The sequence below is a fragment of the Magnolia sinica genome, chromosome 2 (assembly GCF_029962835.1).
Source record: "Magnolia sinica isolate HGM2019 chromosome 2, MsV1, whole genome shotgun sequence".
NCBI classification, from domain to species: domain Eukaryota; kingdom Viridiplantae; phylum Streptophyta; class Magnoliopsida; order Magnoliales; family Magnoliaceae; genus Magnolia; species Magnolia sinica.
The window spans coordinates 21,916,742-21,929,461 of record NC_080574.1 but is presented as its reverse complement, the minus strand read 5'-3'; the positions used below and the strand labels follow the sequence as shown (position 1 = coordinate 21,929,461).

Here is a 12,720-nt window from a genome sequence, read left to right as displayed (position 1 = left end):
TGTGAAGGATTTTATGCATCTTCTCCAAAGGGCAAATGTTGTCAACTGCAAACCTCTTATCAGTTGAGTAAAGCTGAACTAAGGAATGCTACTGCCCGTTTCACAGAAAGTATGTATTCATAGTTGGGGCATTACAATTCCTCATTTCAGTAGGCTGAATATAATCCTTAATGGTTAATTGAATTTGACAGCATATCAAGCATAGAAAAGCAGACAATTGGGTGCTGCAGAGTAAGTACTGCAAACGAGTACTTCAGCAAGTGAAGGCATGCGTGATCCTATTGATCAAAAAAAGAAAGAAAGAAAGAAAAAAAGAAAAAGAAGAAGAAGAAGAGGAAAAAGAAGAAGAAGACATGTTTGATCCTAGATAGTTTGGAAATTGCAATGTTTCTAGTGTTGATTGGGTTGGTGATCCTGATACAAGATCCATCTCCAGTCATTGTCATTCTAAGTTTCCTGATAAAAAAAAAAAAAAAAAAATCAAATGTGCAAACTTTACAAGATTTAAAAGCAAAGGTTACAGCAAAGGAAGGCCATTCATGAAAAGGACAGTTGGCCTCCTTGAGTCCTGTTATCAGCCTTCCTAACTATAAAACGTCTGCATCAAAGTTTCCTTGAGCACATAGGAAAAGCAAACAGAAATGTCCCTACTGTCAAATAATTACTTGTTCTAAAAGCTCGAGCCATTAGAGGATGGCATATCAATGTATATCCAGGGACTTTAACATACTGGGCAAGGGTGGAGGGACGCTCACTCACACCATAAACAATGGACCCCCGTGAGAGAATATATTACGGAGGCATATTTGCTGCTATCGGGATTCGAACACATCACACATGACCTTACATTCTGATACCATGCCAAATAACCACTTGCTGTAAAAGCTCAAGCCATTAGAGGATGTCATATCAATGTATATCAAGGGACTTTAACACCTAGCTTCTTGAATCTTTTCAACCCAGCAACCAATCACCAAGGGTACCTCTGTTCTGTGAGAGGCCAACCTATTGCATCAACAGAATCCCTTCAATAATAATCTAGTCAAGGACCAAAAGCATTGATGTTTATCCTTATTTATTGCATGGGAATGTCCTGATTTCACAGAGCATCAAAAAGAGAAGGATGATCTTTACATCCAGTGAGCATTACATGTCTGTATTGCCTTGTTTTTTCATTTGTATGCCAGATGATTTGTCAGCATTGTTCTTTATCTTTTAAGACTCTCTACTGATGCCATCTTCTTTGCGTCCTTGTTATTGGCATTGATTGCTTTTTGGGGAATTTCACTTACATCATTGCTTTGGAAACAGTGTTATTTCCTGATGGTTTTACATATTCTCTTTCTGCAATCACTACATCTAACATTAGGGCTTGTTTGATAGGAGGGAAATGAAGGAAAAGAAAAGAGATGTGTAATGATTACTCAAGGATGATTTCCATAGCATTATCCAAACATGGATCCTTATGGATTTCAATTTTAGGGTGTTGTTTGAATAGCAAGAGGAAATCTTGTATTTCCACTCACATAGTTCACCTCGTTTCTTGTCCATTAGAATTTGACTATGGAAAAAGGGTATTGATGGTAGGTGAAATCCTCTATTTTCTTTCCGAACCAAATACAGTGAAACGTCCCATTGTAAGAAAAGTGCTCCATTTTCTTTTCTTCCTTTGTTTTCCCTCCCTATCAAACAAGGCCTCAGTGCTTATGGATAATTATGCAGAAGATGCATAATTTCTTTTGATTTGTCAATTTGGTAGAGATATTTGATTCTTCTTTGTAATGGTTTGTATGTGATGCATCCTACCTAATACTTTGTGTGGGTTTTCGTAGGGCATAGCTGTCAAAATGATTGCGGCTGGTGCTGAACATACAGCTGCAGTTACAGAAGATGGTGATCTATATGGATGGGGATGGGGTCGGTATGGAAATTTGGGCTTAGGTGACAGAAATGATCGACTCTTGCCGGGGAAAGTTTCTGCTGTTGAAGTATGTCGATTAACTCCCCAAGATTTATTAATTTTGCACCGATCCATTTTCAATTTCATATAGTCAACTTTTTTTGTCCATGCTCGATTGCATATCCTCTTTTGTGATTGTTTGTGTTACTAGAAATAGTTGTCTTTACCTGGCTGGGTATCAAATTTGAGGTGAATTACTTTATTTCATGTGGTACTGTTGAATTTTATTCTTTGTATTGGATTCTAATATATGCATATGCACCTCTTAGTAGCACCAGGGTCCAGTTTATCAAGCATTGCGAAGGTGAACTTCCATCAGGGCCAAAGTTCTTTCAACAAACTGAACCAACTCTTTCATCCTTCCTTTCCCTGTGACACTTCAACTTAGTTCTTCTTATGTATGGCTAGATACACTCATTTTATCTGTCTGTATGTCTATAAGAGTAGTTTTATGTGTTTCGTTCTATATTTTTTGTCATCATTAATTCATGAAGGAGGACACTTCCCAAGAGATCATAGTATATATTTCTCAAATTGTGAGAAGACTGATTTTCCACAAACCTTTAGTTCTTCTCTTGATTCCAATATCTGACCAATTTCTGACATTCGTGCGGTGTTTGTCCTTGTAATGTTCTACTCTTCACTGAGCTGGTCCTTGACTGACTCCTATGTCTTGTGATTTATCCAGTCCTTGAGTGACTTCTCTGTGAAGAGATTTCCTCAGGTACACACTCATGTTCAAATACATCCAGGTGTTTTCCATTTCCATATGAATAGATCTATATGTTTATGCATGACCCAAGAAGCTACACTACATTGAAAATTGGGGTGCAATGTGCTTTAGCATTTGCTTGGACCAAGCATATTGACATACTGCCAGTTTAGTGTAGGGAAGGTCTATATATATATATATATATATATTGCCTTTTTCTTTATATGAGCCAATTGTGAAACTTGACTGAAGGATTCTGGAGAAAGATACTCATAAACTTGTATCAAGCTTTCACATCAAATCATGATATTAACCGAGTATCTGAAACACATCATTTTGTCTATTTTTTATTGCATTTTTATCCCTATCACATTTTATAGGTGTTCATAATGAAACTATTTCAGGTGGTGAAATTCCACTACAGTGTGAGTGCGTAAAAAAAAAAAAAAAAACACTATTTCATAATAGTTCAGCATTCTACATTCGCATGGTTAGTGGCTAATGAGAGTCATAATGGAAAATACTCCCATGTTTTCCATATTTTGTGAATTTTGACAATCTGTTGTTGCTCTATACACATTTCTAGTGATTTCTCACACCATGTATATTTTCAAGTTTGTCGCTTAATTTATGGCTCATTCTCTGGTAACTTCAATATTCTCAGAAGATGACACTGGTCGCATGTGGGTGGCGGCATACAATATCTGTTTCCTCTTCTGGGAGTTTGTACACCTATGGATGGAGCAAATATGGTCAACTAGGGCATGGAGACTTTGAAGATCACCTCATTCCGCAACAGTTGGAGGCCCTAAGAAATACTTCAGTCTCACAGGTGAAAATTGTCTTTGTCGTCCATTTCATGATAATGATCTGGGTTTTCGTTTACCTGTCTGTATACTTAGCATGTTTCCTTTACCAAAAGGATTTTAAAGAGCTCGTTGAGCTTACTCAAAACCTCGCTAAGTTGGGGGAACTTGGTCAATACTTCAACTGACTCCTAGATGCAACTCAGTTTTGCAAATCAGTGGTAAACTCATTTGATGCGTGAAATCATGATGAGCTATCCACCTCTAGATAGAGTTTCTATGACTCTTCTAAGTCTGTTTGTGCCAGAAATATTTGGGGAAGATTGAAACCCAACCCATTTTTCTTGAAAAATTTAGCTTTTGGCTTGAGCATCTTGTCTAACACATATCCACCTTTTCTGTTTCTCTATCCCACTCACTATGCTATATATCCTGTACCGTGTTGCAATTATCTCATTGCCTGGTATTTATGTGTGGCAACCTAAATGGAGATGAAGAGTTCCAGGTGTACATAGAGGCTGGTAAACACTAGTGTATTCAAGTCAGAATTCACAATGATATGCATCTAATGGTCCAGTGAACATGATGCAGGACAATTAATCACTTGCTCTAAAAGCTCGAACTGTTAGAGTATGATGAATTAATCCCTTTATCTCATAGCCCAGGCCCCACATCTCATGGGTTAGGAACTTGGCCGAACCCCCTTCGTGGGCTCCAAATCACATGGGCTGCCCACCCTGAGTGTGTCCCCGCATCATACGGGCTACCCCACTCGAGCCCGGTGTGAAATGCGCATTAATCACCCTTGGTAAGGAGTCTCGAACATGAGACCTCCCTCGTGGGCCCCAAATCGCATGAGTCACCCACCCCGAGTGTGCCCCTGCATACCATATGCGACCCCAGTGTGAAAATGCCCCTGCATTAATCACCCTGGTGAGGAGTCTCGAACACGAGACGTCCCACTCTGATATCAATTTGATGTAAGACAATTAACCACTTGCTGTAAAAGCTCGAACTGTTAGAGTATGGCGAATTAATCTATTTATCTCATAGCCCAGGCCCCACATCTCATGGGTTAGGACCTCGGCCGAACCCCTTCGTGGGCCCCAAATCACATGGGCCGCCCACCCCGAGTGTGTCCCCGCATCCCACGGGCTACCCCACTTGAGCCCGGCGTGAAATGCGCATTAATCACCCCTGGTAAGGAGTCTTGAACACGAGACCTCCCCCGTGGGCCCCAAATCGCATGGGTCAGTGTGCCCCTGCATCCCACAGGCGACCCCACTCGAGCCCAGTGTGAAAATGCCCCTGCATTAGAACATGTCATACTTTGTATGCTATTAATAAAATGGGTTATATGACTGATTTTCATGAAGGCAGACACTTGTGTATTCAAGTCATAAATCACAGTGACATGCATCTAATGGTCCACCAAACATGTCATGCTCATGTTATGCTTTGTATGCTATTAATAAAATGGGGCTTTTGAATGATTTTCATGAATTCTATTTAACACAAAACCACTATTTGATAAGGTCTTGTTATGTCCAATCATTTTTCCTTTGGTACTTATTTCGTCGTGGTTCTGTCATCTCTGTTTGGCTTAAATGATTTCAGATATCAGGTGGTTGGAGACACACTATGGCAATCACATCTGATGGAAAACTTTATGGCTGGGGATGGAATAAGGTTGGGGTTTTCTGATCTCCCCTCTCTATCATTGATCTCTTGAATTAAGTGAAGTCCCCAACATAGGGATACAGATCTAGCAGCCATCATAAATCATTCCAACTGGTACAAATGAAAAGAGTTGTAGCAAAGTTTGTACATGTCAGTCTGGGGTACGCTTAATCCCTTGTCCTCTGTAAGGTTTAGGAACTGATGCATGTTGGGCACCATTTCGCAAATGCTGCCAACGCTACAAGTATTTGATTGGTGCACGTGGTGATGGATCGGGACCATTTAATCAGTGGGCCACCTCTTTGATGAGCCATAGTGCAAAAATCAAGCTCCTTGGCAGCTCTTAGCTGCCTGATCCATCTGTCTTTGGACAGCTGGCGGTAGAAAATAGTTTAGAGCAGTTGTCTAGAACTACCTGATTAATGCACAAGCATTGGCGCCATCCATGAGGTTGTTGGTCCAGACTGATTTCCAGAGTATGACATTGGTACAAGTTATAGTGGTGGTTCCATTCACTAAATGGCACCTGACATGCACTGGACATGCTATATTTGCATGAGATCAGATGTTTCCTTGAAAACACTCCTAATATTTCCAATATATTGGCTCCCATACAGTTTGGACAGGTTGGTGTTGGTGACAATGTTGACCACTGCTCTCCAGCACAAGTTAAATTTTCACATGAACAGGCACGGTCTTTTTCCCAAGCTCACCAAACTTGTTAAGATAGTGTTTTTGGCAATACTACTTTGGTCCAGGAACTCTCTCCTTTTCAGTTCTTTGGTTGAGAGTTTTCATATATAGATAATTGACCTTAAAACAATTTATTGGATCTATTTGCAGAAAGTAGTGCAGATCTCGTGCGGATGGAGGCATACACTTGCCGTTACTGATAGACAAAATGTCTTCTCATGGGGTAGGGGTACAAGTGGCCAGCTCGGACATGGGGATTCCGTTGACCAGTAAGTCCTCAGTTCGAAGTAGTAAGTTGTAATGTGCTTTGATTATCTACCGTGACGTACAAATTCCCACTTTTTCAAGTTTTTAAATGTGTGTCAGGTATCATATCGTTCACCACCAATACAACCTGTCTTGCCCGTGTTGGGCTATTTCAGGCTGATATGGTCAGATACAGCCATACTGTTCATGAGCGATACCGGTACCTATCTGGCAATAGGTACCGGTTTCAGACAATACTTTAAACCTTGCATTTTTTTTGTTCTTTTTTGGTAACATAGTAAAATGTTTAACCTGGCAAGTGACAAAAAACCAACTGTGCTGATTGTGAAAGTGATGCTGCTGAGCAATGTGAGAAAGAATCTATGATTATATCTAGCTTTTAGTTGGACTCCTCTAGGCTAAATTATTTCTACAATACTTATCCTAGGCGTGCAGACCACAAGTCCTATATCCTCTATGTGAGATTTTTTATTTTTTATATTTCTGCATAGCCTTTTGTTTGAGTAAGTTTTATTGGTGGCCCACCCTGGTGCATTTTGCACTGCATATATCGTTGCTGTTGCCAAGCAAAACAGGAATTCTCACAAATTCTTGGCAAAAGTTCATCGACTGGTTGCCCATCTGACGTGAACCCTCCTTTCTTGTGGCATGAGACTGGAACCTGCTCATGTATCACTGCCACGCAGAGTTTATTACTAAAATACATGTCGAATATAATTTTAAGCCAGATCTATATGTTGGCTGATATGTGTTATATACTTGAAATGCCTTTTCCTGGTGCATTAGACTCGAGTAGCAGGGTCAAATAAACATAATTGAACACCAATTATTGGCAGTTCAGTATCATAACATAAATCTGTAGCCGTACGTCGGCAATTATTTTTCCTTTTTCTTTCTTATAAGTAAGAATGGAGAATCTGCTTCACATATTGATTAGACACCTATTTATTGACCATGGTCAATTGAACAGTCTGAACTAACTCCGTTCTCATACCTGGAAACCTGTAGAAATATTCCCAAGATTGTAGAGGCTTTGAGCGCGGATGGATCTAGTGGCAAAAAGATGGAATCCTCAAAAGTCGAGTCTCTCTCAGGTTCTTACTCATTTCCTTCTCGCTCCTTTACTACCTCATCATATGCTTTGACTGCCAGCTTTACTTACATTGCTGATTGTTTATAAGCAGGGAAAGTCTGGGTTTCTCCATCAGAAAGATACGCAATTGTTCCTGATGAAACTGTAAGTGCCGCTTTCTGTTAGCATCCATTGTCATATGAGATTTCTGTGCTGTTGTTTTCTGTAAATCTGGATGACATTTCTGGTTATCTTTAACATTAAATCTTTGTGAGGCAATTGATAAGCCAGCATGGGTTATGTCTGTGCAGATCAGCGGACAATCAGGTTCTTCAGTTAAGGGTGTCGGGAGTGATGTAAGTGTCCCAGAGAATGATGTGAAGCGGATTCGAATATAGTTGCCAGACAGACAAGCACACCCTGCTTGCTGTTAATCACCGAAGGGCTGCATTTTGTACTGGATTCTCTGCTCCACGAGGGCTAATGGTGTTGTTACCCGTGACGCTTTGATATATTCAAATTATCTCGCTCATTGTAAATCCACGACTTCCTCTAGAATGGTGTCCGCTCTTTCCTTTTTAAATTGTAAGAACATGAAAAGCGTGTGATCTTTTCAACCCTTGAAATCTCCTAATTACATTTCCAATGAACTCCTAATTACATTTCCAATGACAATAGCCTTCCTGGGTAGTTGTTTCAGTTTAGGCAAATCGCTTCACCAAGAATGCTTAAATCTGATACTGCAAGTTACCTGCTTGCAAATCACAGGCAAAAATGAGCAGAAGTGAATAACTAAGATATGGGTGGGTTCCTTGTATGTACAACATATTGACCGTTGGAGAGGCAGATCCGACCATCGGTTCATGCCGGTGGAAGTGGCATTTCTGGCTCCACGTGACTTTGCTTGCATCAAATTGACACGAACCTTTTCTCCCCTCGGATTTGCATTCTTCACCTGAGCATGTCTCCTGAATTGAGCACAAAGCTGCTCAAAGATGGCGACATGCTGAAAGTGTTCCCATCTGCAGAAAGAGGTCCATGGCCAAGAGGCAATGGCCTATCTGGAATCTGTGGAACATCGATGTCTCCCTCCAGCATCTTCAGTGCATCCAAGATGGTGGGTCTCAAAGCTACCATCACGTGGGCGCAGAGGATCCCGACCAGCACAAACCTCTCCATGATCGCCGTGGGGTAGGGGTTACTACCCTCATCATTCCTCAGCGATTGGTCCAACACCTCATCTATCCGTCCTGACTTCACAAGCATCCAAGCCCAATCGGTGATCAGAAATGCGCGTGGCGACCCTGTTCCCAATGATGACAGGTCGAGTGCCCTCCTCCCGCTCATTATCTCAAGAACCACAATCCCAAAACTATAAACGTCGCTCTTCTCTGTCAGCTGCCCGTAGAGGGCGTATTCCGGAGCTAGGTAACCATGCGTTCCAGCTACTCTTGTGGTGAGGTGAGACTGCCCTTCCTTGCTCTGCTTAACCAGTCCAAAATCTGCCACACGCGCCTTCATTTCTGCATCCAAAAGAATATTGGTAGCTTTGATATCTCTATGATAGATAGCAGGTTTCACTCCGTAGTGAAGATAAGCCAGACCCTTTGCAACATCCATCACAATGCTCTTCCGCTGTGGCCAACTCAGCTGTTCCTTTCCCATGCTGCTACTGCCACAGACACCCTGTGAAAATATGTGGTCGTCCAAGTTCCCATTTGGCATGTAATCGTAGACAAGATACCTCTGGTTTCCTCCGCCGCCTTCTCGGTCATTACCCTCCACCACGCAGCAGCCTCTCAGAGATACTAGATTCCGATGCTTCAGATTGCTGATGATCTCCACTTCATTGCAGAACTCTGCATCGCCTTGGAAATCCGATTCGATGATCTTCTTAACGGCAACCATAGTTCCGTCCAATAGAGTCCCTTTATACACAATCCCACATCCGCCTTGCCCGATCATATTTCTCTGGGAGAAATTATCTGTGGCTCGTTCCAGCTCCCAGACATCAAACCAGATAGACCCGGTATTGGGCCGTAGCCTTGGTTTAGACATTTCCCCTTCTTGATCTCCGAAACCCAATTCCAGATTATCTGTCTCTCTCTTCTTCCTACGCCGATTCCACCAGAAATACAATCCCAACAAGGAAAACATGAAAGCAATGGCGATGCCGGCGCCAGTCGATGCAAAGATCAACGCTATGCGGCTCTTACTCTTTCCAGAAACGGCGGCCGACAGTAGGTCCAGACCGAAGATGCAGGTGGTGGTGCTTGGATTCTCGGGACCTAAGTCGTTAACCACACCGGCAGCATAGAGGACAGTGAAGTAAAAGCAGTCGGTGGCGTGGGAGGTGTTACCGTCGATGGAAGTGAGTTGGGAGGAGACTCCAAACCCGGCGTTGACGCAGCCTTGGCAGAGGGTGAGATCAGATAGGTCGGATTTGCAGGCCGAATCGAGGGATGTGGACGAGCCAAGCACGCGGAGCCAGTCCTGTTTGGTTTGGATGTGGGCGCAGGTGGTGGGGTTGATGACAAAGCGGTCGGGTGGACCGAAGCAGCGGGAAGCAAGATCGGACGGGAGGGAGAGAGAGGAGAGCCTGGATTGGAAATCAGCGACGCAGGAGGCAGCGGTGGCGAGGTTGGGGAGATTGAAGGAGGAGGTTTCTTTGAGGTGTTGGGCGAGGCCGATGCCGATGAGACCGAGGAGGGTCTGGCAGCAGTTTTGGCTCTGATTCTGTAGATGATTTTGGGAGGAAGAGGGATTGCATGGAGAGGAGTCCCATGGAATGTGTTGGATGTAGGCAAGATCCATGGGACATGTTGATGATGATGATGATGATGATGGGGATGGGGATGGCATGGCCAGTGATGATGATGATGATGCTTGTAGAAGTAGAGAGAGTACCAACGATAATTCAACTAAAACCATCTCTTCGTCTCTCTCTCACCCTATCTCTGTTTTCTCTTCGGATAGATGATTCCATATGAGAATAGCAGGCCCTGTTTTTTTTACCTACAGCAGCCCTTTATTTCTTGTTTGTGTACGCAGAGTCAAATTGGATGGGCTGTTTGGTCGACAATGTTATCGAAACCCCTTGCAGTCGGCCTCATTTCAAGCTCTCTTCTGACCTTTCAACGAGAAAGAAAACAGAAAGATAAGACACGGAAGACTGTAAAAATATTCACTTTCGGAGTTGTATGGTAACTTCCAGCGTACAACACTTTATTTACTGCTCACACATCAATTATTTTAACATCCTAGCCGTGAAAATAGTGGGACGCATCATGAAGGTCACCCCGGCCGAAAATTGGGATCGTTCATTCCTTGGGCGTGCGACACTGTCGAAATCGATGTCAAGATGATGGTTTTACACAAATTCATTTGTGTGGCCTACCTAATGAGTGGATTTTTCCAAATGTTGCTTCAGGTGATCTTCATGGTGTGGCCCACCATTTTCATGTGCAGGATGGTCCACCAGCTTCATATGAAGAAAATACAAACGTTGTATGTTAAAATTCCCATACAACGTTGGATGTGAACATTTCTAGTTTTATTATTTTCTTTTCGTAATATGATACTCAGCATGTGTATGGTATGCATGCATCTACATAATGTCCATGTGGTATTATGTGGCCAAATCCAGTCTGTTGAAATCGTGGGTTCCGCTATAGATAGGCATATATCCATAGACAGAACCTTGTTGAATATAATCTGCTGGCTGCTTACTATTTCGAGTGTCCAATTTGTCGCCACTGATCGGACAGTTCGTATCGCTCGATTAGTTTATCTTTCGTTTATTTACTTTACAGTGGGATGCAGCCATACAAGGTGTCTATTTTTATATGGGGACGGCTACTCCATGTTGCACGGGTTTTGTGCTTGCGGATGGAAAGCTATACCCCGCAGAGTATCATATTGACAGGTCTGAAGACGTGTCGTATGGCCGACAAGGCTACAAGCCTACAACAAGTACGCCCACGAATCCAAGATTCAAAATAAAGAGTTCGCTTCGTATCCATCGCGACTTGGGAATCCTCCGTGTATGGCCGCCCAACGGATCCCACATGCTAAGATTTTCCGATTATTTGAATCGTCCAATTTCTACTAACTACATAAATAAGCTATCTCGGCTTGATCAGGATTTATTGGTGATCATATTCTTTGTTTTTAGAGTTGTATATGAGCCCTTGAAATTTTCATTTTTGAATACAGCTAGTGATGTCAGAAATCATCCTTTGAGCTAAGTTTGTGACCCATATAGCGTGGAGTCCACAGCATGGACGGTTCCGATAGTCAGATTACTTACCCTATGGGCCGCAGTGGAAGGTGTCACACGATGGACCCTGAGTCCGACGCGGATTGCCTACAGCGCCCGGCTTAGAATGCTACTGCTTCTGTGGGCTACCTGATGGATCATGGCTGTCAGTAGGCCGGGCTCGGGCCTGCAAAAATCAACATATTGAAACAGTTCAAAGTCCGGGCCGAGGTCAACCCCAGGCCCAGCCCTTTACAGCCTAGTGTTATGGACGCGGATTTCCTGCAAAAGCCTTTTGCAGGAAGTTCCTGCGCTGGGATCTTAGGTGGGGCCCACCGTGATGTTTGTCAGGAATCCACTCCGTCCATCCGTTTTTTGAGATCATTTAAGAACATGAGACCAAAAGTGAGCAGGATCCAAGACTTAAGTGGGCCGTATTAAAGGAAAAGGTGGTTAGGGAAATTCCTACCCTTGAAACCTCCCTGGGTTCAACAGTGATGTTTACATGACATCCATACCGTTAATAACATCATTCCTATGGGGATGAAATAAAAACACAAATATTAGCACGATTCAAAACTTCTGTGGCCCCACGAATATTTCAACTGTGGACGTTTAAATATCACGTTTTCGGCCCACTTGAGCATTGGATACGGTTCATTTTTATCTTCATGCCCTAAAATGATCTCAAAAAACAGATGGACGGAGTGGATTCCTGATAAACATCACGGTGGCCTCACCTAAGATCCCAGCGCAGGAACTTCCTCCAAAAGGCATTCGCAGGAAATCTTCGTTCATGTGTTATCACTACGAGTGCTTCTCATTGGTCAACTTTTTTTTCAATGACTCAAGCCCACAAAATACTCTAAAAATTTCTCTTGCTGCTACAAAACACAACTTTTCACGTGTGGAACTTCTCTCCCCACCATGATTTTTGTGTTATATCCACAGTCCAAATTTTCCAGATTATGAAAGTGCCTAAAAATGAGGCACATCCGAAGCTCTAGTGTACTATATGACAGAAAACTTTTCTAACGCCAATTGTGAGGTTTATTTTTCATCTAACCTCTTCACAAGGCCACACACCTGGACGAAAGGAAAACACAAATACCAGTGCTTTTCTTCCGGACACAAATATCAGCTTGATTAGAGCCTTCTGTGAGCCGAAGAGGCTTTCAATAATAAGCGTCCAATTCCTATAGTGTGACCCACTTGAGCTTTGGATCTACCTCATTTTTTGTTTCATGCCCTAAAAGTTATGGAAAAATGGAT

General features: G+C 42.6%; 2 protein-coding genes across 4 annotated transcripts in view; one reads left to right on the top strand and one right to left on the bottom strand.

Moving 5' to 3' along the window:
- The window catches only part of LOC131236606 (ultraviolet-B receptor UVR8), a 37,045-nt gene extending 29,205 nt beyond the window's left edge, over positions 1–7,840 (top strand). Inside the window, exons 5-12 of one of the 3 annotated variants that reach the window (XM_058233893.1) lie at positions 1,833–1,988; positions 3,337–3,504; positions 5,096–5,167; positions 5,776–5,847; positions 6,002–6,120; positions 7,127–7,212; positions 7,303–7,355; positions 7,502–7,840. In XM_058233893.1, the coding sequence (XP_058089876.1) occupies positions 1,833–1,988; positions 3,337–3,504; positions 5,096–5,167; positions 5,776–5,847; positions 6,002–6,120; positions 7,127–7,212; positions 7,303–7,355; positions 7,502–7,588 (813 nt within the window). In that variant the 3' untranslated portion in view covers positions 7,589–7,840. The remainder of the gene's footprint in view (positions 1–1,832; positions 1,989–3,336; positions 3,505–5,095; positions 5,168–5,775; positions 5,848–6,001; positions 6,121–7,126; positions 7,213–7,302; positions 7,356–7,501) is intronic. The other 2 variants (XM_058233896.1, XM_058233895.1) reach the window with 2 other exon arrangements.
- A 125-nt stretch (positions 7,841–7,965) lies between these two features.
- On the bottom strand, positions 7,966–10,311 carry LOC131236605 (probable receptor-like protein kinase At1g11050). Its single transcript, XM_058233892.1, has one exon. It carries the CDS (start codon positions 10,119–10,121, stop codon positions 8,142–8,144), a length of 1,980 nt encoding a protein of 659 aa, XP_058089875.1. The 5' UTR covers positions 10,122–10,311; the 3' UTR covers positions 7,966–8,141.
- Between the last annotated feature and the right edge of the window lie 2,409 nt (positions 10,312–12,720).

What these genes read in the sequence shown, in the direction of transcription:
- LOC131236605 (XM_058233892.1), bottom strand. Translation starts at nt 10,121, where the DNA reads ATGGTTTTAGTTGAATTATCGTTGGTACTCTCTCTACTTCTACAAGCA.